Source organism: Rissa tridactyla, chromosome 7 (assembly GCF_028500815.1).
Source record: "Rissa tridactyla isolate bRisTri1 chromosome 7, bRisTri1.patW.cur.20221130, whole genome shotgun sequence".
In the NCBI taxonomy this organism is placed as follows: Eukaryota; Metazoa; Chordata; class Aves; order Charadriiformes; family Laridae; genus Rissa; species Rissa tridactyla.
Window position 1 is genome coordinate 51,134,619 of NC_071472.1, and position 26,937 is coordinate 51,161,555.

The 26,937-nt window shown below is 41.8% G+C and overlaps 2 protein-coding genes and 1 long non-coding RNA gene across 4 annotated transcripts in view; 1 reads left to right on the forward strand and 2 right to left on the reverse strand.

Moving 5' to 3' along the window:
- YPEL2 (yippee like 2) overlaps positions 1 to 2,120 on the reverse strand; it is a 39,335-nt gene extending 37,215 nt beyond the window's left edge. Inside the window, exon 1 of one of the 2 annotated variants that reach the window (XM_054208591.1) lies at positions 2,024 to 2,120. The gene's annotated coding sequence lies outside the window, so the exon portion shown is untranslated. The remainder of the gene's footprint in view (positions 1 to 2,023) is intronic. The other variant, XM_054208590.1, reaches the window with a different exon arrangement.
- A 484-nt stretch (positions 2,121 to 2,604) lies between these two features.
- Positions 2,605 to 7,868, forward strand: LOC128912990 (uncharacterized). The gene is made up of 3 exons (XR_008467810.1): positions 2,605 to 3,790; positions 5,481 to 5,755; positions 7,426 to 7,868. It is a non-coding gene; the product is annotated as an uncharacterized LOC128912990 (long non-coding RNA).
- Positions 7,869 to 7,932: 64 nt separating this feature from the next.
- On the reverse strand, positions 7,933 to 26,719 carry GDPD1 (glycerophosphodiester phosphodiesterase domain containing 1). The gene is made up of 10 exons (XM_054209844.1): positions 26,513 to 26,719; positions 21,837 to 21,879; positions 17,514 to 17,649; positions 16,781 to 16,826; positions 15,316 to 15,434; positions 14,581 to 14,670; positions 13,388 to 13,521; positions 12,758 to 12,817; positions 11,839 to 11,890; positions 7,933 to 11,288 (listed from the first exon to the last, which is right to left on the reverse strand). The coding sequence occupies exons 1-10, from the start codon at positions 26,646 to 26,648 to the stop codon at positions 11,166 to 11,168; spliced, it is 939 nt and encodes a 312-aa protein (XP_054065819.1). The 5' UTR covers positions 26,649 to 26,719; the 3' UTR covers positions 7,933 to 11,165.
- Between the last annotated feature and the right edge of the window lie 218 nt (positions 26,720 to 26,937).

Consider the following 26,937-nt stretch of genomic DNA (forward strand, 5'->3'; position numbering starts at 1 on the left):
CTCAATACTACCCTGACTCAACTATCCACACCAAACAGCAAAGGAAGGAAATCACTTATTCAAAAATCTGTGGATCCAGAGGACAAGGGACCACTACAGTTTTGCCAGTTATTCTGATCCTGGCACCATGAAAGAGACACCTGCAAAGAAAGCTTTTTTTTTTTTTTTTAGAAGAAAAAAAAAAGCAGCACTTGACATCATCATCAGATGAAAGCAACATCTCTGCCCTCCCTACAGTATCCCCAACTTTAGTTTGAAAGCACTCACTTTTAAACAGTCTTTCAGCAGGAAACTAGAATTAGGGATCCAGTGAGAAAAGGAAAACACCTTAATTCTCTATTCAAGCACTGCCCTTACACAGCAAACAATCTTTACAAGAAACCAGAAGCGTGGACCCCAACATGATGAGACCTGGGAGTACTCTGCAAGAATGCAGTCACAAAACACATCCTCTCCAGGCACAATCCTCTCACGGATTATAAGTAGAACTCTCTCAGTATCTGCTTGTTTACAATTGCCTAACTCAGCAAAGGCCCCTCTGTGCCACCGAGCATAAGCTTTAAGTAACCGTAAATGCATTAGCAGAAAATCCTTATCTGGAGCATGTAGTAGGCCCTGAGGAAGGCAATGTTGGGAAGGCAGGTCTACCGTCCCACCCCTCGCTTAACTGCTGTCTGCAAGCTAAGAACACTAGTTTGATGGGCCTTCCTCTTTCTGTATTTTAAGACAGAGGGCCAGAAAAAAGCAGGGACAGATTCACTCCAGTAAATTGTGGGGGAAGGGGTCAGGGGACTCCAATTCTTTTTCTACATCATTAAAATCACATTTTAAACTGGAACATTTCAGATTCTCTTAGCTTCATAAATCACATTAAAATCTGAAGCTACAGACCCATAGCTTGCTCCATGACTACTTCTGTCGTCTCAAAACTTCTCTGTTTTTTCTGGATCAAAACCAAAAGTTTCTGTGAAGAAGCAAAAGACAAAGGACCCTTGGTATTTTACCTCCCGACCCTGGACTTCAGCACAGTACTCCACAGAAGAGGAAGCTGCGACACCCTTAACCAGAGGCTAGAGCAACAACAGACCAGCAGAGTTACCCCTGCTCCCTGGGGGGAGACAGATTCCAACGCACCATGTGCGGAAACTGCCTGCCTTTCATGGCCCAGCATCACCCAGGCTGAGGATGCCCTCTCCACAGGCACCCTGCAATCTCTCTTTTGCCACACCAGGCATGATGTCACTTCTGTAGCACAGAGCCACACAGCCTGCAGCTGGGAACGGCCTGGTCTCCAGGGACTCCAGCAGCAGTGTTGGTAAATAAGAGCGGCGGCAGGGCGCTTCTCCCTGGTCAGCAGCCAGCCCCCTGGGCTGCGCTGCCGAGGGTTCAGGGGGTGCCCCCAGTACCCAGGGGAAGATGCTGCTGCACCTCTGTACCTCTCCTGGGAGTCACAAGCCTAAACCTCACGCACACCGTGGCGTCGGATCCCACCTGAGTTTTCAGGCTTTTATTATGCATTTACCTGCCACAGCGAGACGGTTCGTGAGGCAGGACCATACCGTGCTCCCCCCGCCATTACCTGGCAGGGCCGGCCAGCCCCTGCCCCGCTTCCGCAGATCCCTCCTGTTGATCCCCCCCCTCGCTGGAAGTTGCCGGAGAACGGCAAACCCCTCTCCCGCCCCGCTGCACCCGGGGACGCTCTCGCGGGCTCCGACCTGTTGCCCTCCCCGCCTCCAGCCCCTCGCCCAGCCCTGCAGACAAAGGCCGCCGCTCGCAGAGCCCGCGCTGGGGGCGCCGCAGGTCCCCAGCCCTCTCCCCCTGAGGGGACAGAGCTCCCCTGAGGGGAGGCCGTCTCACCGAGGGGCCTGAGGGAGCGCCCCCCCGCTGGGGGGGGGGGGTGGGGGTTGGAAGTGTGAGGGGGGGGAAGGCAGCTGATGGCGCAGCTCGGCGCGGCGGCCCGGTCCCGGCCCCGCCGCCCCCCCGGGGGCCCCGCCGCCCGGCCCTCGCCCCCCGCCGCACTCACTCGCCGCGGCGCGGCCGCCTCCAGCGCGTCCCCAGCGCAGACGGAGCGCGGCGGCCGACGCGCACCCCTGCCAGCCCCGCAGCGCCCTCCCCCCTCACGGCCGCGCTCCCTCCCCCTTATAGCCTGCTGGCCCTGAGCGACACCGCCGCCCGCCAATCACTACCCGCTGGCACATAGCAACACGCCGTCGATTGGCCGTGGCCAGCCGCAGCCCATTTTTTTGCAACCAACCAGAGGGTGCCCCCCCTCCCGGCGCGCGCACACACACACACACAGACAGACGTACGCATCGCCCCCCCCCACTTCCCTCCCGCCCCCCGGCTCGCGCAAGCAGCAGCTGGGACGGCGGCAGCCAATGGGAGCGGCGCTGGCGCTGCCGGCGTGGAGCGCGCGGGGGGGACAACAAACAGACGCGTTTCCTCTTAAAGGCGCAGGCGCCGCTCCGGAGGTCGGGGGGTTGTCCACGGGGGGCGGCCTCACGGAGCGGGCCCGGGTAGGGGGAACGCGGCAGCCCTGCCTCTGGCCCACCCCCGGGACACCGCGGCCCACAAGCTGACGGGCGAAATTTTAATAAACACGGGTTTATGCGTAAACCCGCCCCTGCCCCGGCCCGGCACTCTAATTAATCAGCGGGTCGTTAATTACAGACGGGGGTTGCCCTCGAAGGCGGCCCGCAGCTGGCTGATGAACTTCCACCACCATTAACCCGGCTTCTGAAACACGCGGAGGACCGTAAATATGTTCTATATTGTAAATATGTTCTATATTGTTAATATATTTTATGTCGCAAAGCTGTTTTATATCATAAAGATACTCTCTATCGTAACGATATTCTCTGTTTCCCCTGGGAAAGGCCATTAACCTCATTTGCTGCCATGAGCGTTAGTCTCCGCTCGCTGCTGACAGTAACTCATTGCCGCTCAAAGTACGGCTTTAATAACGTTTTCTATCTGCCCTTTTCTCACACCGAGGGCTAAAAGTTATAAATCTTATTAGCTGAGAGATATTTGCTTCATGAGTTTATTCTAACACTCCGCTGCTTTAGCAAATTCTGCAGGATATGTTAAGCAATTTCCTAGTAATTGGTCATTATTGGTAACCACGGGCAACATCCTCATGTTAAATATATGGACTCTAACACACACTATTACTATAGAAAGTAATATTCCCACGAGTTGTGATACTCTTTTTTATTACATGTGGGTAGAAAAATAACTTTCTACTGCGTGAGATGAGTTTTCTTCCACACAAGCAAAATACACCTCTCCCACGACACTAAAACGCACACCAGCCAGCTGAGGGGATCCATAGACCAGATTTTAAAATACAAAATGACATTTCCACACATCCCCCCCTTAAGCTAGTGATCCTACCAAGCCCAATTTAAGTATGCTATTAACAAGGATCCACGCGCCGTGGCGGTCACCAGCTACTAAATAGGCTCCGCTGAAGGAGGAAATCGCCGCGTTATCTTTAGACTTTGCAGGCTTTACTCTAAGCTGCTGCTTTTCTTGGACACCCCCCCCTCTCCCAACGCAGCGGGGGCTCTGACCATCTCGCCAGCCCGTGACTGAGCCCTAATTAACATCCAGACCCGGTTACGTGCAGGAAGCGGTGAAAAAAAAAAAAAGCTGCTCGAACTTTAAGAATCACCCAGACTTCTGAAAAGCAACCGCAAGTACCTGGAGCTGAAACTGTCAGCAAAATAAACCCGCACATCATTAAGAGGCTGCTGCGTAACCATGAATATATTTTTTTCACCTGAAAGTGAGTTGTGCAGAGAATTTTCAGTTTGCTCATAAAAATACATTATTTACAAGGAGAACATAAGGATTCTTTATCTCTCTCTCTATATATATATCTCTCTCTACACAAAGCTCTCTGTTGTGATAAGCTCGCTTTAGGATGGTGGTTAATTGGAATTACATTGATGTAAGTTCCACCTCACCATGGAAATCTTGGGGTTCACAGCTTCGAAGTCGTAGAAAAATAAGGCCACCAAAAAAAAAGGCCAAACTTTCTTCCTTTAAACTATATGCTAATCCTTACAATTTATGAAAACTGGAACCTTTTTTTAGGCTAACCGTGCTTCATTAGCAGCATTTCACTCAGTTTGGAAAGAATAAAATGCTAGTTGGGTCCTAGTTACTTTCTCATACAAGTTTCAAGTCACATTTTCAGGTGGGATTCTGCATTACAGAGTTTGGTTGCAAACTTTGCGAGTGCAGCTTAGTCAGCACCATGAATTCTTTTACCGGCCTAAGCTGCTGAGAAATGTATTCATTTAAAAAAAAAAAAAAAGAAAGAAAAAAATCTGAATTTTGGATCTCGCCTATTTGACAGCTTAGCTTTCAACTGAACAGCTAAGTAGGATTTTTAATTTCTCTACTTGCAAACATCTTTTTTTTTTTTTTTGGAGCTGGAACAGCACAGTTAGTGTTTCCCTGCTCAGTGTCCGGCGTCAGTTTTAACTTTTGTTATAAATTAGATTAGAAAAGCCTAATTGATAAAGTATCGCTGACTGAGGATAATTTTTGCTACTGCACCACCACAGCAGTACTGAGAGGGGAGAAAGTATCGAATCACTCATCGAGATATTGCTTCGACATTTTTTGTGCTGTGTTAGAATTAAGTGGTACTTAAAAGCCTGTGAAAAATCTGTGTTTCTTAGCACTCCCAAGTTTTATTTGTAGCTGGTGTTGTTGGCCTGTTGTGAATCAAGATAGCTCACTTAATATCGCCTTTCTTCTTTATTTGTGAAGTGGGGATACCTCAAACTTTTTCAGAGACATGGGGAAACAACATCTTCAGGTACTTTGAATCAAAGAAAGGTGATTTCATCTATTAACAGCAGTAGGATTTTTTCCCCCGCGCTTGCAGCGTCACTGGTTTTGGTCCAAGAACAAAACAGCAAATGTTCCCCAGTGCTTCATCTCATCCCCCCCCGAATCACCAAGATACCTGACCACAAACTAAAACCCTCGCTGTCCGCAGCCTGCTGGTCACTGGCCCTGTACTTCCCATCGCATCTTACAAGGAACCAGACCATCCCTAAATCCTCTGCCCGCCTCACCCAGCCCCAGAACCTTGGCAAAACTCGGAATCGGTAGCTGAAGGAGCATCTGGGACAGGGTTTAGGGTCACAGTTTAGGGATACGGTTTAGTGGTGGCTTTTTGGCAGTGTCAGGTTGATGGTTGAACTCGATGATCTTAAAGGTCCCTTCCAACCTATACGATTCCATGATCTACTTGGAATCCAGCTCCGCATTGCAGTTTGCCCATCAGCGCTCTGCTGGGAAGAGCTGTGCGGAGGGATGGATCCCGCTGACAACCAGCGGGGCTGCGGCGGCCTCCCGCGGCCGGAGCCAGGAGGACAAGGCAGGACCTGCCATTGGGCTTTTGTTGAGGTTTTGTGGCTTTTGTTTTCCACGCACTTTCAACTGGGCATTTCGTACAGCCAGGAATCCCTTCCCTCCACGCGCGCTGGAAATTCCAGGAATAAACCGCGATCGGTGAGACATCAGCCAACGTCAGCGACCTCGCTCGTCAACGTAGAAAAGCGTATCCTGAAAATCCATGAAAACAGCTGCACTTCAAGCCTTCCTACTTCGGATAAAGTATTAAATTCTTCTGAATATTCTGTTTGAGTACCAAGTCTTAGCACTGCAGATTATAACAGGTTAGACAACCTGAAGTGATCACAGATGAATACTTTCTATCTTCGAGAAACATGTGAGTATTCATTAATGCTTCCCAATTCCCTGTTCTGGTTTACTAACCCTTTAGAATGTGTACTAATAAAATACTGCCCAGAGTAATCTGGGAAATCCTCTCATCAGCCTGCCAAAAATCCTTTGAAAGTTACCAAATACTGTTTCGCACAAAAACCCCGCTTCACCTCTCTTACCTAATATGAGGCCTCAAGGCTTTAAAATTACACTTGACCTTAAAACCTAGTATTTGGTGTAATTTAACAGAAATCCAGCAGGAAAGCTTGAAATTTACCTCTAGGACTAGAGGAAATGTTAACCTGCTTATTTGTGAGAAAAAAAAAAAAGTGCTTTATTTACAGCGAACGATCACCCAACACAGGGCAACACAAATTAGAGAAACTTGCCACAAGTGGGGTACCTGTCAATACGGACATAAATCACAGACAATTTGCTGTCCCCAATTCAGAAGCAGACACCTGTCAACCGTCAAAGAATTTTTATAATCCGCAATCCATTGATCTTTCATTGATCATCCACAATCTTTTCAATATTGAAGACTTCTACCAAAATGAGCACATAAAAGATGCACTGGGTGGGGGAAATATCTTAATTAGAACAAACATGTCCTTAGGACATTACGGAAAAGTATTTCAGGATAATTTAAGGGGCAGAGAAAGGTATTTTTTTAAATTAAGTCTAAATTATCAGATATTTACCATTTCAACAGAGACCAAATAGAAAATTATTATTGTTAACCGAGTGAAAAAAGCAGATAAAAGCCCTTTTACAATGAAGGCTCTCGTTTCACTCTCAGGCCAGTTCTTCTGCTACTGTATCTTACATGTAGAGGTAACTGAGCGTTTTCATTTCCCCTGCTCAATTCAGGTATGATATACATACATAGACAGGATACGATGTCCTCCACATCTGTGAACAGACACATTCTGTAATTAAACCGATGAGCCTGATTATAGGTCAGAGCAGATGTCTAGAACCAGGCTATGGCAGATGATTTTGTCAGTGTTTTCAAAACCTGACCTGTAACATTATAAACGCGCACACACAATCTTTTAACACTGCCAGAATTGGGCCATCGTTAAATTGGACGAACATCACAGTATACTTAAAAAGAGAGACACGTTCCCCAACCAAAAAGGCTGGTATTTATTTAGGCATGCATTACTGTGCTTACGAATTAAGGATCATGATTTCTAAAAATAAATAATCAGAAAGCAGCTGATGCAGCCAGCCATCTTTATACTGAAATGCAAAGGCCAATGCTCTCACACAATTACTTTTAAGCATGGCTGTCCAAAACACCAGGATCTGTTAACACTTCTCAAAATATTATTAAAATAAGAATTTCTTGGCTCATTTCCACTTGCTATTTTCATCCACACAGAACTACAGACTCCACTTTAAGTTAAAGGTGCTACAATCCTAGACAAGCAGACAGAATTTGCCAGTTCTTTATGGCAAAAACATATACAGAGAATCAACTCTCCTGACATGCTGTATTAGTTAAGACACTAGGGATCTTCATCCTTGTTTCTCCCCTGTACCATTATTACACAAGACCCGTCTACTTCAAGCTGAATAACATACAGTAAAATTTCAAGAGTTTAGTACCTAATTTGTACAACTTCCCGCTCTCCTCCTCTCTTAAATGTTGAATGTTTTAATTTTCAGGGGCACAGACAAGCTACTTACTTTGAAGCAAGCGATGCCTGTTCTGCAGACAGACCTTTGGAAGCAATGAAGGGACAGCACATACTGCGTTGCTGAACCAGCAGAATTCTCTGCACTGTTTTCTGGCATCGTATACGGGACCACTTCTGATCACGTTTATCTACTACTGTTTCTGTCTTAAAATAAATTATAGAAAACTCAAACTGGAATTGACTTCAAAAGTTTTACTTAAAAGTTCATCTGCACATGGAGAAGGCAGGCTTAAGTCCTCTGCAGGCTTCATTAGCTGCACGTAATTGCAGATGCTATGATTACTATATGAAAAAACCAATATCATTGCCAAAAATTAATTTAAAGTTCAGAGTATGTAAGATACACCCTTCTTTTCAGCAACCCTATCCACATAAAAAGACTGCCATCAAAAGCTCAATTTTTACTACACTATAAATATAATATCATAGTTTCAGAAATGATACTTTTAGGCAAAGAAATCACAATTAATAAGCATTTAGTTTTAGATCTTTTATGAGCAAAGATGTTTTAATGTGTCACATTTCAAGAGCATCAATCTTTCTTTACAAGAAAAGAAAAATCACTTCATAGACTTGGAGCTGGAGAGGTCCACAAGACTTCCTGCAAATTAAAAGTGCATGAAATACATGAAGCATCCTTCATACATAAAATATTTTGCAATTGGGTCGAGAACACAGTAAGTGTTAAACAATACTTAGAGCTGAAAGTACCTGAAAAGAATCTCACCTTGGAGAGAGAGATTAACTGAACATCCTCCTGGACAGCTGTGCAAATGCTCAACAAATGCTTTTCTGTACAAGTGGTTTAAAAATCACACAGCAAGTTCTGGAATATTCAAAACAGTGATTTGATAAAACAAACATTCTACAGTTACCTCAATTCCATGTTATTTTGTTACAAACAGTTATCATGGCCTAAGCCCTGTGCATTGGTGCTCCGATTCACGGCCTCATCCATGCAACACCACCTGTCTCAAAACATCGAACTTTAGCTCTTGTACTAAAGCCCAAATGGGTGACTGAACAAATTCAGCAGCTTTTCCAGCTCTGAACCCCATCCCTCCCATATAACTTGACTCACATTTCAGACAGACTTATCAAAGAGAGGTCATGTATAAACAGCACAGTCAAAAGCTACATCAGACGTAGGAACACGAGTGGTTTAAAAATGCATTGAGCATCTTTGAAAGCAGAAGTTTCCGACACCACTGCTAGAGAGAAAGAGGAAAAAGATTAAAATGAAATTAAAAAATTAAATTTGTCATTTCAATAACTGTGCTTTGTCACTCAATACAGAATAAAGCAAAATAGCTTATTTATGCAGGGATGAGGGAAACTTGAGAGAGAAACTGAGTAATCATCTGTCTCTTGAGAGATCAAGTCCAGAAATCAAGACTGGTATTTTAAAGCTTAGCTTTTCCTAGCCTAAAAGTCTTAATGTATAAGTGCTATTTGGTAGTATTGTCTAAAACCAGAATTATATTTGCATCTTAATATTGGTGTCTGTGTTGGAAATTCAATAGCAATAAAATTGAGTTGAAGAAAACCACACTGCATAAAAACTGTCTGGAGCTACACACTGGCTAGTAAACCAAATTAAGACAGAAAGGGTGAAAGTTTTTCATTTACCTACTGAGCTGCATCTGGAGCCTATTCTATAACTATTTTGTGGCTACTGGAAAGCAGGCAGAACTATGAATAGCCTAATTATTAGCAGTTATCTGGTCTAAAAGGGAAACAAGAAGCTTAGGACATAATAAATATCTTCATCCTTTTTCCTATGAACAGTTAGGAAGTTACATTTCCCTCTCTTCCATTCAACAAGCAACATGCCTGATTAAGAGGAAATTGAATTTACAGCCATCTTAACCAGGCAGATATTTGGAAGGACACCATTAACTCATTTGCTACCATCATCACATGTTCACTTAAAGAGTAAATGCAGTAGTTTCTTCCACTTCATCCACGTGGAAATATTCCTCAGAAAGGAATTACGATGCACAAATGAATATTATCCATCCAGACGGACTTGACATTATAACGCTGACAGCCTACTGACAGACATAATGAAATAGCAAAGATGCTCTGCAATTAGAAGTATGGCACAGCAGCCAATGGAGTGACACAAGAGCCCTTCCAAATCTGAGCTAGCAAGCGAAAAAAATTACTTACAAGTTTTTGTAGCAGTGAGTATACCTTGCAGTACATATACTCTTGCATCTGGCTACTATATTTATTATTAAGATTTATGATTTTCACATAAAGTTCCTTAAAGATGTAAATACTATCACTAAACAATAGTTTTGTTACAGCAGTATCTGATGATTAGATGACTGAGCTTTATACATGTCATTGTGTATAATTGAGCTACAGTAATCAAATTCCTTCTGAAAACCCCATACCACTAACGTGACAACACCAAAGCACACAGGCACTGCAGGCTCAAATCTATTTGACACACATGTAACACCTGTTCACAATGACAGAACAGCATGTGAGCTTCCAGAAATACATTCTTATCTGACCCCATGCCACACTTGGGGTTTCCTGGCTTTTGCCGGTAAAGTTACTTCCATGTCCATGCGCATAAACTTAATGAATATTGAATATACTTTTGTGGAGAGGAAAGACTAAAATTTACACACATCCTAGACTGACATTTGCTCCTTTTAGAAGTATGCGTATAAATCTGCTTCGGGTGAATCCATTTAATACGAACATTTTAATTTGTTCCTGAAACCCCTGACCAAATTTAATCTTTTTTGGTCCCTCACCCTAAAAACAACTTTCCATTCACCAAGCCAACAGATGTTAGAACTAGAAACGTGCAAAAACATTGGCTTCCTTTGTGAAAAGACTATTTCAAAGGAAGTGTAATCTGCAGAAAGTGCAATCTTCCTTTCTGGAAAGCTAGCTACTGCTGTGCCATGCTGGCCTGATAGGCAGGTCAGAACCAGAGGCAAACCTAGACCCTTGCAGTGGAACTCAGTGTCAAACCCAGAACCTGGCTTAAATGCTGTATTTAGGCCTTGACCAGTAAGTCACAGTATTGCCATCACATCAGAAAGGGGTCTAAATACAGTTGCAACTCAAGCTCAACATTCTTATCAGTAAGAATAATGGAGTAAATCTATACTGACCAAGTGAGTTAATTTGATAAAAAAGTGACCGCCTTTATTGACTACACTTCACAGGCTAAACTATCTGGCTAGCCACAGATTCTGCTTTCTATTTCTCCTGTGCGTTGCTTTTCTTTTTTGTCCTACAAGTTATCTGAAAACTGAAAGCAACACAAGAAATGCATACACACAGGGTACCCTTTCAAAAATTCTTTAGTTTCTGCCCACTAGAGTACAACTGGAATAACTGACATGTCTTGACATCTGCTTAGGAACACTTGTGACAAGTAAAATAACGCTTGTTATCTACAGGTATCCTATCCAGCAACTTCCTTTCTAGTCATTGCTACTTGTGAAGCGCGCCGTTGCTAAATGAGCTATTTACAAATGTAAACTATGTAATTAAAGTTTTAAAATAAATAGACAACCTTTACATTAGGTAGCAACTTGACAACAAGGTAAGAGATCATCGAATTACATCTTTCAAAGAATGATCTGTGTATGCTGCTCTCTTTTTCTTAACTTTTTTTTATGAAGAAAATCCTTGGCTCGCAAGCTATTCTGCAAGAACTTCCTTGGGTTTCTTCCTTTATGCTGGATAATTGTGTAAAAACTCCTTAAGTTTTGTTGGATAGTCTGTCATCACTCCAGTTGCTCCCAGATCAAATGCCCTCTTGTATTCTTGTTCTTCATTCAGTACCCAAATATACACCTGTAAGATGAGATAGAAAGACAATTATTACAGGAAATACTCAGATTTTTAAGCAAGGTGACTTTTGACCTAAATTTGTTCATGCGAAAGAGATTATGCCGCATATATTTAAAATGATAAATGATTACACTCTGATGCCAAAGACCTGCGCACAAACATACCCAACTTCTTCCTCCTCGCCCTCCAAAAGGGGGCATTTTCTAGAGGTGACTCCAACTCCATTTCATTACCTGAGACTTCAGGTATTTCCAGAAATTAAAATATTACTTTGTGAAAAGCCCAAAACAGCTAAGCAGTTTAGCAGATTTTGTAGGCTTAAGTTTGAAGTGAGGGAAAAAAAAAAAAATCTTAAAGGGATTTAAAGTAAAAGAGTTTTTTCCAGGTATACAATTCTTCCTTAGCAACTACAGAACTGCAAATATAACAGCATAAGCTAGCAACACAATAGATGATGTTGTGGAGAACATGAATCCATCTTAAGGCCATATCTGGCTGGTTCAAATCCTCACTAGGTTAAAGGTACATTTACTTTAGCTTTGCCACGCTGTACCTGAATGCCCCGAGCAGTGAGGTGGTCAAAAAGTGCTTTCCGCATTAGCAAGCTGCAGAAAGGAGAACAATATTATTTAGGAACTTGAAGTATACATTAAATTTTCAGTGTTGATGTTCTATACTAAATTTTCCATAGAGCATTTAGATTCATTTTTTTTTCCACAAGAAAGTGATTAGAAACCTAATTATAAAAACCTTTTAGTTCAAGCAACTCAAGACTGGTTAACACAGATACTCAGAAATTTGTATTAGCGGTGGATATTTGTATCAACTCTTCTAAAGATCAAATCCAGCCGACTCCTCCTTCACCGCACAGGTACCTGTACCATGTCCGATGAATCAATCCCTTTGCTTTCAGAAGAGATTTTATCCTTCACACCAGAAGACATGAAAACTCTACTGGCCACTCAAGAAATCAAACTAACAGATGTCAGGCACAAAAGCAAGAGCCAGAAGACACAGCAATCACGTTCAACCTCTGAAAGCCTATGACTAAGTTGCCTCTGAAGCACAGATACTCTTAAAAAGCAGTGTGTTCCATATATGCCAAACAGTATCTCCTCTGACAACATTATGAAACAGTCACAATCCCATGAAACGAGAAAGCTGCATTCTGAATCTACTTGCATGCTAATTAACAGAACACACTTAACGACAGAAACTAAATAGACTAAATTGGAATAATGCCCACTGTTACTGCACCTCAGTATGTTTCAGTGTATGAAAAATAAAAGCATACAGGAACACCTACATAAGGTTTGAATATGATTTATGCTGCGGAGATAAAAGAGCTAGAGGGAACTGAAAAAAATTACAGCATAATAAGTAGCTATAGCAATACCTAGTCTTAGTTGCTTGAGCCAATTGTTATATATAGGCAAAATATAAATAAAAATTTAATAATATTAAAATCTTACGTATCAGCTAGCCAGATAATAAATTTTTGGCTTCTTGTAATCTTCTGAGGTTCTTTCAGCCTGTTGAGGAAGAGGAAACAAAAAATTACCAGAGCAGAGATTAAAATGTTACTTGAGATGTTCCTGCAAATGGAACTTGAAGAATTAATCTTGCAGTTTCTCAAATTAGTGCAGTAATTTCACTAAGACTGTGACTTAGAATTGGGTTACACAAGAGAAATGTGCTACATTTAAGAGAAGCAGCAGAGACGTCCCTCAAGAAAGAGGGAGGAAAGGGCAAGAATTAGTTATTTGTACAACACTGCTACATGTTACTATCTCAACGGCATCGGCACAAGCTACATTGCAAAGGCAGCTGCATGAAGACAGTATTTACAGGAGACACCGTAAACAGGAAACATTGATATACACAGGCAGTAACAACTGAGTAACTCAGAACTGCTAGAGACAGGTTAAACACAGAGGAGAAGATCTGCACAGCTTTCTCTTAGGAATATACAGAAGTGCCTAAACTAACAAAACAGTATCCTCAGCCCAAGGATAGCAACTAAACCATGCTCAAGCTGGCATTATCATTCACTTGCTTTGCTACCATTGCAGCGCAGCACCCACTGATGGGCTCTCACTCACTTGAGGATGATTGAAGGCATGGGAATTTCCAAGAATTCTTCCTTGAAAGGAATGAATGGCAGCAGACCGGTATAGAACAGGCCAAGGAGCAGGAGGACACGTTGCAAACAGAAGATGATGGGAATGTCAGCATTCTGCAGGAACCAGGAAAGACAGACTCTAAATTATCTTGGTAGATTATTGAGACTGTCGCAATTAAATTTACTCATCAATGCATGTTTGAAGTTTAGCACTTGCACCTAAAGATTAGGCTGCCAACTCTTCATTATATGCCTGCACTGAATTTAAATTACTCTTTCTGGTAGCTTGTAATCCAAGCAAAAGTTTAAGGGGCATTGGGACCTGAAAAGGTAAAGTTTCATTAGTCACAGTAATGCTTTTGTTACCTGCCTTCATCATCTTTCCAGACTGCATCACACTATGCAGCATTTTCTCTTAGACTAGTATTACTGCAAAGAACAAGCTGTGCTTTAGCACAGGATTTGTTACAGTTTGCTATCACGTGAACTCACTTCACAACATATTTTTGAAGATGCTGTTTATGCACCAAAATATTCGGGCATTGATGCTGCGAAAATGAACAAATGTAACTGCTGTTCAGGTAGGAAACAGTGCATTGTCCTACACAGATAAATCCGAACAGTATCTGTACTCTCACCTAGATCAGTTTCACTCAGGTGCGTAACTCCTTCGCACTAAGCACAATTTTAATTTAATTCTAAATTGTACAATTCCTCAGCACAAAAAGGAATAGAATCTATAGCTGTAAAATAGCTTTATATTAATATAAGTGTGTGTCAACTAGTGGCCACATCCATTATTTTCATAAAAAGAAACACACAATAAGCAATCCTTAGAAAAATTGCTTTTGTACCAGATGAATGATGCGCAAAACAGGCTCTAAGAGTTCCTGGCATACAATCATAACACCTTATATTTTATAGAACAAGAATAAAGCATGACGAAGGTTAGTTCCTCAAGTATTTTATTGTAGAGTACATGGGGGTTAACTGTGCTTGTTTTACTGTAACAGTGCAGTAAGCAGAATACAATCTAAGTGCAAAATTTCCCATCACATCTGACAGTCTGGCAGGGCTGACCAGATCTTGATTTACAGGATGCTTTTCTGTAAATTTTGTCGCCACACAGTAGCAAGCAGGCAAGAACAAAGCTTAGCTTGGACCCATTCTTACCTCCTTAAGACACTTTGATACAACCTCATAATTTGCATTCCCCCATACTGTCAAATGCTCTCGCTTATACTGACTCACCAGCTCTGAAACCTGCAATATAAAAAAGCAGAACACTATCATGTATTCATTGAAAATTATGTGCAGCATTATATAACTGGAACTCCACTTGCTACTTTTCAACTATCTAAGCTGTTAGAGAGAAGATAGTTCTTCTATACGGTCTCACAACTTGTGCTGTGCTTGTGCTGCTTTGACTGAGAAGAATCAGGTGTTTGGGTCAACAGATAAAAGGAAAGACCATTATACCTACAAAAACTCTACATAAATTAAGAAAACTAAATGGCAAAATAGTATCAGATGGAAAGCAGATTTCCTGGTCCGTGATGAACACTTATGCTGATATCATGTTTTTATGCTGCTTTGGTAGGCAACAGTCTGTAAGAAGACCCTTCATATGAAGTACAAACCAAACACGTCTCTAGCAGCGTAGCATCAGTTTCATGTCACGACGAAGGGTCAGTCAAGAGCTGTTTGCTATATATCTTGACAAGATCATTTCTCTGTCTTCTGTATTACCTCATACATGGAGCAAGATCTAACACGTGACGGATGAAGTGGTCCAAGAACACATATTTTAGTGTCACAGACTGATAGCAACTCCAAGAAACTTTTCTTTTGGAATTTCAACATCACTACGTGACATTCAGTCTCAGCTCAGCACAGATTTTCATGTACCTTTTTGATCAACACGTTGTTGTTCACTTTGATGTCAATGTTGACAGGAGTTTGTGGAAATGCCTCAAACACCTCTTTCAGGAGTGGAATACGGTTGTCTTTTCCCTCGCAGTGACATTCTGGGGAAACAAGAACATTGACACTGCTGTGACCATTTTTAATAAACTGCAGTGAGATGTCAGAGCACTTGTTACCTTAAAATTGAAAAGAATATATAATTCCCAGAATTAGCAATTTTTTTAACTGAAAATAATAAAAAAAAAAGTAAAAATTGCTTAATTCGGATAGTTGTAATTAATAATGACAAGCTCACTTCCATAATGAAAATGCCCTAAGCATATTGCACGTTTTGCTTTCAACTTCATAAATTCAGACGTTATTTAGCAACAGTAGGAGTGCAGGCATCGTTAAAATCCCAAAATAGCAAACACAGGCTCAGTTACCACATACCAACTGCGATGAGATTAATATGAAATGAAACCAAATGAGAAAACCTTTTCCTTCTAGGAAGATTTACTGGAGAAGCATAATGAGTAAAGGGAACATAAAGCAAACTCCCCAAATTTTATTGTCTGAAACTGCTTGTGGCTCTAAGGAATTAACTGAAGGCTCTTGCCATCTCTTTGTATTATTGTACATAAACAAAATTTGTATTATTGTACATAAGCAAAGGATATATACGTGTGAAAATAACACGTCATGGACCTCCTCTCGATGCATTTTAAGTATTTTGCAATTCTGAAAAGAAAAGTTTAACACAACATTTGCTTGCTGGGCAATTCAAATATGGAAAGGCTACACAAGATAACCACAAAGCCCCTCGAGCAAACACACCTGATATAATCTCCAGTAGCCTTTTCCAGGTAGAAGAGCTCTTAGTATGCGTTATGCAAATCACAGTCCCATAAACCACAGCTTTCACAAGTAAACAGGTTAGTCTTTTTCTAGGCTTTCCTCTCTTGCAGCAATATTGGTACTGAACTTTAAGTCATACATACAGTAACTACTACTCTTTCCATTCACCCATCTGAAAATGTCTATATGATCTGACACCTTGTAGTACTTCAAGCCGAGTACACCAGCACAACGGCTTCTGACTTGTAAAGAAACTCTCCTCTGCCTTCTCTTTGTTTTTGGAACACCAAATTTTCAATCAGCACCTTCTGAAGATCTCACAAGGGAACTGGAAAGTAGCAGCTGCAAGAAGCAGACAAGGAAACAATGGCAATGTTTACCTGGGAAAGATACCTTACATCTTAAACTTAGTCACTGCCAACTGGTATGTAAAAAACCCATATTTTGGCTTCTAAAGCTAGAATTATATTTTCCTTTTAAAACTTCTCTTATCATGATATTGACAGAAGCAACTCCACTTTTCTACTCTTTGTCAAAATAAAAAATTGCCACACTACAATAATGGAAAATTAGTTACTGTAAATTGAAACAGCAAAAGACAAAACCTTACCTTTCTGGAATGTGACATCCAACTTGCAGAGATATGGTGGAAGTTCCTTAAAAATAAAGGGAAATGGAACGCTAACTCAAATGCAGGGACATAATCACGACTTTTCTCGAAAAAGACAAAAAAATATAATTCATAAGCCGTGTAAATTATCTTTGAAGACAAAAATCATATTTTTTTTAAACCTTCTTGCACAAAATGTGACTTAGAAGCATCGTATTCATTATTACTTGAACTATTTGGCATTCTTAGACTTGTGTTACCTGTAGCTGAGTAAGGCAAAATGTTTCCAGATGCCTGTCTGAAAATTCTGAGAATTCCACTTAAATACCAGATGGAAAGACAGTTCTGTAAACCAGGCTTTTAAAACTGTCAATGCGGGTGGGATTCATCTACCGGTTTTACCATTAAAAAGCCGGTCATACAAGAAGGAGCTTGTTGACGAAGCTTCCTTTGTCACCAGTATGGCAACACAGGCCCACCTCCAGAAAGCTTTTCATCCAACCTACTACTGGATTGGTTAATCACCCTCTGGAAATGTGCCGGTTTTTCTCCTTTGACTACACAGGGAGCCTAGTTAACTTTCTTTTTTCAGTAAGACAAGATGAATCCCCTCCTTAGATTTTGGATACTAGACATGCACACACACACACACACCCCCTTCCTGCCCACCCCAGCCACTCTACAAACACATTTTTAAACATCATCTAGCACTAACATTTATTCTTCAACTTACAGAGTATTTGAGGTCGGATATGTTGACATCAACTCCTGTTGATCTCTTCAGGTTCTCATCATGGGACACAACCACTTGCTCATCTTTCGTCAGGTGACAATCTAGCTCCAACATGTCTGTTCCTATATTAACCGCACTGCAAGCAAAGAAGTCTGCCTTCAACCACACATGTATTTCATACAGGTCCAAACCTAACACATACATGTTATTCAATTAAACTAATCTCAGTGGGGGTACTTTAGATGCTTTACGATGCAATGAATCCTCACAATCTTGCTGCAAAGCGAGAAGCAAGTAAGTCTGTTGCAGTGGGAAAGCTGATGCAAGAATAAACAGCATATCACAAATCAGAGATGGGATTTGAACTCAGGAGCTTTGGCTCCGTCTGCCATACAAATCAAGCAGCACACCCGCTGACTGCAGCCTACCACCTCAGGATTGAGAAACCCACTTCTAAAGTATTGTTTCAGAATTTTGTGCGTGATGTTTATGAGTATCAGCACATTTACCACTGGAAGAAGCGAGCTCTTTTGAAAAAAGTAATCAATTTTGTGGTAAGCATAAACAACAAATGACAGAGCCCTTTTGAATTTGATTTAAGTTATTCAGGAATGGATCAATCAGGAAATTAGCATTGGGGCTTTCAGGCTTTTGGCTAGCAAAACTACACCTAAAAAAATTATTTTAATGAAAAAATTTTAATTTAAAAAAAATAAACCACTAAAACACCCAGTCATATTTTTCAAAGAAAAATAGCTATTCCTGTTCCAATCTGCTGCTTTGAAAAGTTCTAATGCAATCCTAAATCCACTCTATAGAAGCTTAGCTCACAGGAGGAACAGTAAAAGAAAGCAGAAAGTAGGATTAATACTGATGCAAAATGAGACAAGAAACCTCAAACCAAGCCACAAAAACTAAGCTTTACTCCAACAAGAACTGAATTGCTCATTTCACTAGGAAAGATGCTCAGAAGGTATCATTCCAGCAGACAGCTAGAAGTCCCAGCGTGAAGCCTGAACTGAAGCAAAACACTGCACTGTTCTTTTTATCCACCTACAAAAAAACCTAGAAGATCTGTGAGTACAGTCTATACCGGACACAAAGCTCTGCGACTTCAGTAACAGCCTTTTCCTTAAGAAAAGTGCCTTATTGACTGCTGAAGTACAGACATGCCGTAAACATTCACAAAGGCAATAACAAATCAAAACAAAAGAACATACTCCCATAAGTGTTTAACACAATTTCTGGTCCAGCTGGGATAATGGTCAAGAAGGGGGTTGTCAAATTAAAACCAATTTCTTAACTGTTTTCCAGTGCCACCAATTAAGAATTAGGAGAGGAACAAAATCCTATTACACATGGAAGATACACAGCCTGTTCTGGGTAATTTTCCCTCCTGAGGAAAAGCATCTCCAAATATGCTACAGGAGATTTGCCAAATCTGTAGAAGATGTTCCATCTAGTACCACGTATTATCATTTAACCAGCATAATGTATCACAAATATTACTGCTTAAGAAATTCAGGACTGATGCTGCACAGAAAAAGAACAACAACTTGCCTTGTTAACAAATTTGAGAACCTGCCAGGCTCTTACTAACAGCTTGCTGCTAAATAAGCTTCCTTAAAGAGCTGAGTTTTTTCAGCTGGAAATCAGTTTTTTTCTGCAGCTCTGTAGTAACACATCAAATCTACATCACTCCAGAGAAGACTCCAGATGTTCTCCAGATTCAGAAGTATATGTTGGATTCAGATCCAACTGCTCCAAAACTCAAGTTGTGAAGCAGGCTCACATTTGCAAATTAGGCTGATAGAGCTCTGCTTGTGTTTAACTCCAACTGTTTTCAAGTAAAATGACACACCAGGAAATACATAAGAAAAGCCTCACCTTGGAAACTAAATTCCATTAGGCAAGGCCTAATGTAGCACAATATTTAGAGTTTATAAATTCTAAGTTGATCACATACTTTTATTATGGTAACTACAGTGTTTAAAGCTTTCTCTCTAAACAAAGTATGTTCATAAAAGAAAAGGAAATACAATGAGAAATTACTTGGAGAGTTTATTTAGCAGCTTCCTGTCAAGACAATGCTAAAGTACATGGCTGTATTAGGGGCTATTAAACTGGTAATTAAATTCTTACGACATCTTTTATGCCAGATCCCCAAGTACTTTAAGACATTACAAGTGCCTCTTTTAACTTAAAAGCAGTTATTTTAAAATCTAAAACCACCACAGAATCATGTAATACAGTGTAACATGACTACAGCCCCAAAAAATCTATTAGGCATTTTACCATGCAAAACCAAAAAAACACTGTCTTTGGTACAAAAAGGTTATAATTGCTTTTCAGAATATTTGTAGATTAAGCTAGTATAGAACTTGAAATTACCAATAAGGCCTCCTCCCGCCATACACTTTGTTTATGTATTATGATACTAATTTCTTCATTATCATGCAACAGTATTAAACATTCACCAATCACTATTAAAGCATAAATAAAACTATTTGCTTGTCAACACTTAGGTTACCGTCAACAAGGCAAAAAGCCCAGCGGGTGGGTCTTACGCTGCAGACAAGCAATCTCTTTTGGATTCAATTACATCAATGGTCAGATACGCCTGCTTGTCCAAACCTGCAAAAACAGTTCTTGCAGGCACGCCCTATTTGGCTTCATGCAAAATCTGATGGGTTATAAATTGATTAATTCATACCAGCTGTCTGAGCCAATCCAGATAATTTTTCACCATGCAGATCACCAATTTTCTACCCAATTCCCTTTGCTTGCTTACCAGTGGAGATGGGAATGAGCGAATGGGAAGGACAAAGCCTTTATCCCTCCACTAAGGAAGCCAGAACGCTTTCTACTGCCTAACACAAGGGAGCCGCTCTGACTCTGCTTTCTGCAGAAGTAATATGCCTTTATTATTCAGCCAAGACGATCTCAAAACAAGTAACTGAACTTTGCTACTGGCAGTTGACATGAGTTCAAAAAGTGGACCTCAGCACATTTGTTACGCTATAGTCATAAAATAATTAAAATGGTCAGAAGAGAAACAGACAAATGTCTGAATTATCACAAAACACGATTTGACTCCTAGCACAGTCCTTATTATAAGTACTACAGCTTACTTCTGGAAATAAAAATAGGTTACGGCATAACTTTCTAAGAGCCCTATACATATAAAACCAGTATGATACTAAATGAGAATTAAGAAATGGTTAAAAAAAAAAAGAAGCACTTCCCAGAAACTGTGGTAACAGACTTGAAAAAAAGGCAGGCCAGCAGGAAAAAAAACCACAAAAGTATGCTAAGCTTCCATGGAGATAGAAAATACTGCAGTACTTTCAATAGCACTGTTTGGTTGGGAAAGCTGGCGCTCCTCAGTCTGCAAGGAAATGTGCAAACTGATGAGGCTACTTAGCACAAAGCAAATTAAAAAACCCAAACAAAACAAAGAGAAGCCTGCATAATTTGGTCACTGCTCATTGGCAGCTGGAGGTTTAGATATGCTTCTTTTTCAAATGCCTTTGAGAACCTTGTTAGAATTCACTACTTAAATGCTGGAGGCTTAAAAGGCTTTCCAGTACCAACTCAATTTTAAACCCCTAGGTAAGAGGCTTTCACACACCGGGCAAATGAAGTATGTGTATGAAGGGAAAAAACATAACACAAACATTTTTAATAGCTTTACAGATGGTGTATTAAAAGTCAGTTATCATTAGGATTTCAGTCACAATAATTCTAGGAGACAAATTATTAAATTTCTATATAGAGGAGGGATCTGAATACTGTGAAACTGTGGAATATCTAAGAGAATTGCTTACAGCCATAATAGCAGTCAACAGATTCAGACTTGCTCAAATCCAGCTTCGTATACTAGCACTTAGGCTATGATCTGAAATACTTCTGAGAAACAACAATGTATCTAGAAAAAAGTGTATGGTATTAGCTTTGAAAAATAGCTTTATAGTGATAAATAAATTAAGGGAAGCAATCACCATTAAACATGGAAGCAGTATTGTTTCATGTTTTATTAGCTAGCAGAGAGGAGGAATCGGGTCACGGGAGTTTTATTTCCAATTGCCAGTCCACCGTGTCATTGTGTGCAAATCATAGTTTGTAGTATCCCAGTTCCTCCTTGTTTAAATTGGAGTCATGTTTAGCAATCCACAGAAGTCATCCAAAGGAGAGATGACTTTCAGAAATAGGCCACTGTACCCCAAAGAACTGATGGAAGTCCTATCTTTCTTGATTGCTTCACTCACTGAAGACAATGAGAAAACCGCTGCTTTAGGCATTGTTAGTTCCATTTGTACTCACTGGTGAAAGGCTGCCATTGTGTTTTCCAGGTTCTCTCCAGCACCTACAAAAATAACAAAAAAAGCTAAAAAAAATGTACAAAATCCTTTTCCTCCCCTCAATTCCAGTGGAAATAAATAAATAAATGTTTAAAAGGATTAAAAAAATTACATATTTGGAGGAAATATTTGGAGGAATGAGTATGAAGCTAGAGTCAGAAATCCCTGTTGCCGCGAACCTACTAGGGAGACCCAAGAGACAGAACTTTCTCAAGGTAAAACAATTAAAAAGAAAAAAAGACGACTGTTATCTTGGATTTGTATAATGCTTTGAATATACAAAACAAAGTGTTTATTTTACTGGAGTTTGGGAGCCCTGTTTTTCCTTAAAGGCATTGTATTTGGCTATGACAATATGCTCCACAGGCACAGGACAGAACATGCAAAAAGTCTTCTTCAGAATTAGTGGGAGGAGTAGCAAGAGCAAAGGTAACTGGGGGGATGGGGAGGGGGGAGGATGACACCAATCAAGAAAAAAAGCACTGAAGCTGATATTCCCTAAACGCATAACCCAGTTGATGCTCAAAGAGGTGACAACCTCTTTTTTCAGTGCAAGGATACTCCCCGAAACAGCACAGATCTGTCAATAAAGGTTTCCGCTGCTGGCAAAGGGAGGTCTCATACACAAGGAACGAAACACGCATCAACCCCAGCTAAGAAATGAAAGGACAAGCAAATTAAATTTTCCTCTCAGGCAGGAGTAAACTCTGCAACTCTTAAGCCACCATTCTCTACATAAAAATCTTTGAAAATCAGCCTGGTTAGGGACTGTAAAGGTTGTGCCTTCTCTCTCCTTCAGAAAATATGCACTGTTATACACTGAAAAACAAAACAACTTCAGGAAGATACACGTACTGATGAGGATATCTATGCAAATTTTAAGTACTCTTTGACAGTGATGAATGACAGACTTTGTAAACAACAATTATAAAAGCTTCAACTAAGGCCTTGCCTATTAACCAGACCTTACCAGTACATACTTACCTAAGTCTGCGTTTAATTACTTAATTAAAGCAACGCAATTCCATGCACGCGCAACTATCAATTTAAAGTTGTTGTTATCAGGGTAGCTTGCATTGCTTAGTTTACAAAATGAAAGAGACTTAACTGACTTAGAATCACGATGACAAAATCTGCGCGGTTTAACATAACTCAATACGGTAAGTCCACAGCAGCTTCTGTGATTAAACATTCGCCAATATTTTGTGGAATTTGATTGCAGAACTAGGAACAGGCTGAGTGACCAAAGTAACTGAGGGCTAGAGGAGAGCATGAGAATCTCATCATATACTTCTGATGATTGCCTAACAGATGGAAAAACCTGCATAGGACCTGGATGATTAGTTATAAGTTAGCTGCAATAAAAATTGAGGCTTTAGATAACTTATCAGCTGTGATAATACAGCCCATACATCCTGAACGGTAAGAGAGGAGGAAAAAACTGAGTCAATCTTCAAATTGTGAATAAACCAAGAGTATCCTAACATTCCTGGGCAGAAATTTCCAGAAATAAACTTTTAAGTGACTGATGTAACAAGTCACATGTTAGGGAGGTAGGTATGGCAAGTCAAACCATCTGGCAACAAAACGCCTGACTTGCAGTGTTTGGGGGAAATTAAGAAAAAAGTTGAGATAGCAGCTGAAAGAGGAACTCGAAATCAGCAATGTGGCTTTCACAAACCACACTCAGAAAAGGGAACTAAGACAAGCAAGTAATTTGATGTACTAAATCATTCTCCCTTCTTAAAAATGAAAAGGCTGGCCTGACTGAAGGGCTTCTGACATTTTATTTACTTAAATGCACCTCCAGATTCACGTGTTGTCCGTTTGCATTGTGAACTACATGCATTTCCCGCACAGAAATCACCTCCCCCAGCATACTTTAGCCTCCTGTGAGAAAAGGTGATGACAACCAAACATCATGATTGCACATTCTAACTTTGAAAGCACCGCCATGGGACAAGAGGGAGTCAATGTCAAGCACTGGCTCAAGGAGATGACCCTTAGAAGTTCTATCGTTTTGGGTTTTCCCCTGCAATATAAGCAAAGAAGCCCATCAGGAAGAGTTTTGCCAGCAGGTCAAGGGAGGTGATTGTTCCCATCTACTCAGCACTGCTGAAGCCCCATCTGGAGTGCCATGTCCACTTCTGGACTCCAAAGTACAAGACAGGCATGGATCTACTGCAACAAGTCTAAAGAAGGGCTGTGAAAATTAAGGGATGAGAGATTCTTGCATACAACGAGAGGCTGGAGGCTGAGGGTGCTAGAATTGTTTAGCCTGGAGAAGAGAGGATTGGGAGGATCTTACCAACGTGTATAAATACCAGATGGGAAGGAGTATAGAAGACTGAGCCAGACTCTTCTCAGTGGTGCCCAGGGAAAGGACAAGAGGCAATGGGAACAACTGGAAATGCATGAAATTCAGTTTATAAACATATGAAAAAAACAAACACCTTTTTTTTTTTTTTGTAAGAATGATCAAACTCTGGAACAGTCTGCCTGGAGAGGTTGCAGAGCCTCCATCCTTGGATGTATGCAAAACCTAATTGGACAAGATCCTGATCAACCTCCTCTAGCTGTGTCTGCTTTGGTCAGATAAGATGACCTCCAGAGGTCCCTTCCAATCTCAACTATTCTGTAACTCTGGAAAAATCATCATGCTACCCTGTCTCAAAGACCTTGCAATTCAGTCCATGCAGGTGGCACGGACAGAGGACTCTAACACAGAATATCAAGACTTAATTATCGATCTCAGAAATGACCGATTTTAAAGTTATGCAAAAGTGAATAAATAAATCGAGGGATGCTTCCACTGATGAGCTATAAACTGAGATAAGAAAATTCTTGCATGAAGAAAGAAGTAAAATCTAAACCCACAGACTTAAAAAACTTCACATGTGAGGCTTCATCTCGGAGAGGAAAAAGCCAAACAAGTTAAGTGTTATCTTGATCCCCAAAGTTAATAGGAGTAATGCAACAGGAAACCTGATGCTGAGTCTAAAGCTACAGCATGACTAAAGCCTGATGAGAATTTAAGTCCCACAGGAATTGAAGTTACAAGGTAAATACTACAGAGAGTAAAGAGTAAGTGATCTTCGGCCTCATGGTACCTGATGAGCAAGAAGCTGACGAGATGTTAAGGGTTGTACTTCTGCCGTAGGTGTATTTCACAGTATACAGGCGGACACAGGACAATTTGAAGACTGTGGACTTTGTCTCGTAACGCCTAATGAATAATCCTCCCATTGAGTAAGGCTTTCCTGTTTTTCTAATGGTGCTTAGCGCAACTGGCCAAAACACTCGCATTATAGGCTTCGGGCTGTGTATCTTAACCGAGGTCATTACAAAGAAGTGAGAAGAAAAGAAGATTAAGGAGATCATACCAAGTTCCAACAAAGTCATCTACAAGTTTTTAATAGCTTGCAAATTAACAAACAAACAGGTAACAATCAAAAATGAGATCCTTTGTTTGTTAAATGTAAATACATACGTACCAGGGATCAGCTAACATACACATTCCAAACCAAAAGTACAGCATTTTATGCTATAATTAAGACCATAGTTATAAAGAAACTTGATCTGTCATATAAACTAAATGAAGGAAGTGCGAGTAATAAAAGCTATAACAGATCATCTCTAGTTTTTATGTTGTAATAATTCAAGGCAGTAGTAATAGTTAAGGACCATCGGCTAGAACCGTGATCAGACACTAGATACAACACTGAAAATGGTTTAAACTCAGCATCTGACATATTTCCCAGGGAATTTTGGGAAAAATATTAACTAGAAAACTGACTGACAGTGTTTTCGTTAATTGAATCTGGCAGCAGGGAAAAGAACAGGAAAAATACGGTTTGCTGTATTTTTTTTTTCCTTCCAACGCTTTGGAAAAGGTAGAAGAAACTTTAAAAACATCTTTTGTCTATTTTAGACAGAAGCAACCAGCCCACCCACAAGGCCCTGGCGCAAGGTGCGTGGAGGAGACAAGGCTCTCCAAACGAGAAGGGTTTTGCCAGGGCACCGAACCATTAACTGTCTGCAGCAGCTCTGGGAGCAGAACAGAGCCGCGGCAAGCGGCATTTCTGCCGAAACCAGAAGGCAAAGCAAATAGGCAGTCACAGGCAAACAGTCTGGTCTCTTGTACCCGATCTAAGCAGCAGTCAGCCGCCTCTCTCTCTCATAAGGAAGGGAGATATCACAATGCAGAATTATTAGGAAGGCAAAATATACACGTTTGCGAGGGGAACCATCACGACCCCACGTAAAACAAGCTGATTTTCGTCTGACGCGTTTTGAGTTCAGAGATTAATTCAGCTTTGAAATAAGGCACCGGTCAGCAGGTGGCACCTAAAATTAGGTTGCGGGAGGAAGGTTTAAAGGGAGCCGGCTGCGAACGGCGGGCACGGCCGGGCAGCCCCTCGGCACCCTCCCAGCCCGGGCCTCAGGGGGAGAAGCGTCCCGAGGAAGCAGAGAGGCATCGCTGAGGGGATCCCCCAGCGCCCGGAGCCGGGGAGGGAGGGAAGGAGGGCGGCAGCCCCCAGGGAGCGGCGGGAGGACGCTGCCTTCGCCCGCGTGAGGGGAGAGAGGGCGGGAAGCCGAGCCCCCCCCCCCCCCCCCGACCGACGCCCCCTCACTCACCGCCGCGGTGGGAGATGTGCCGGCAGCGGAAGCGCTGCCGCTTGGGTCGGTGGAGCAGCCCCGGACACTTGAGGAGAAGGGCCGAGGTGAGGACGTATCCGCCCAGCGTGGAGAGCACGTACAGCGCGGCCGACATCCTGCGCCTCTCGCCGGCTAAACCTCGCTCCCCGCCCGGCCTCGCCCGTCCTGTCCCACCTCCCGCCCGGCCCGGCCCGGCCCGCCCCGCAGCCGGCTCCCAGCGAGGCGGCGGCGCTGCGGGAGCCGCTGCCACTGCGGCCGCGCAGCCGCACCGCACCGCCTCCCCTCCGCCCCCGGCCGGGCAGGCGACAGCGCGCAGGCGCGGCGGGACCCCCGCCATTCCCGCCGGGGGCTCGGCTGTGAGGCGCGCTCACCTCAGAGGGGCTCCCCTCACGGGACTCGGCCGT

Coding starts and splice junctions, on each gene's coding strand:
- GDPD1 (XM_054209844.1), bottom strand. CDS start 26,648: ATGTCGGCCGCGCTGTACGTGCTCTCCACGCTGGGCGGATACGTCCTC. Junction 15,435..16,780: donor GGATGTCACATTCCAGAAAG/GTAAGGTTTTGT, acceptor TTGTTTCCCCAG/AATGTCACTGCGAGGGAAAA. Junction 12,818..13,387: donor ATGCCTTCAATCATCCTCAA/GTGAGTGAGAGC, acceptor CTTCCTCAACAG/GCTGAAAGAACCTCAGAAGA.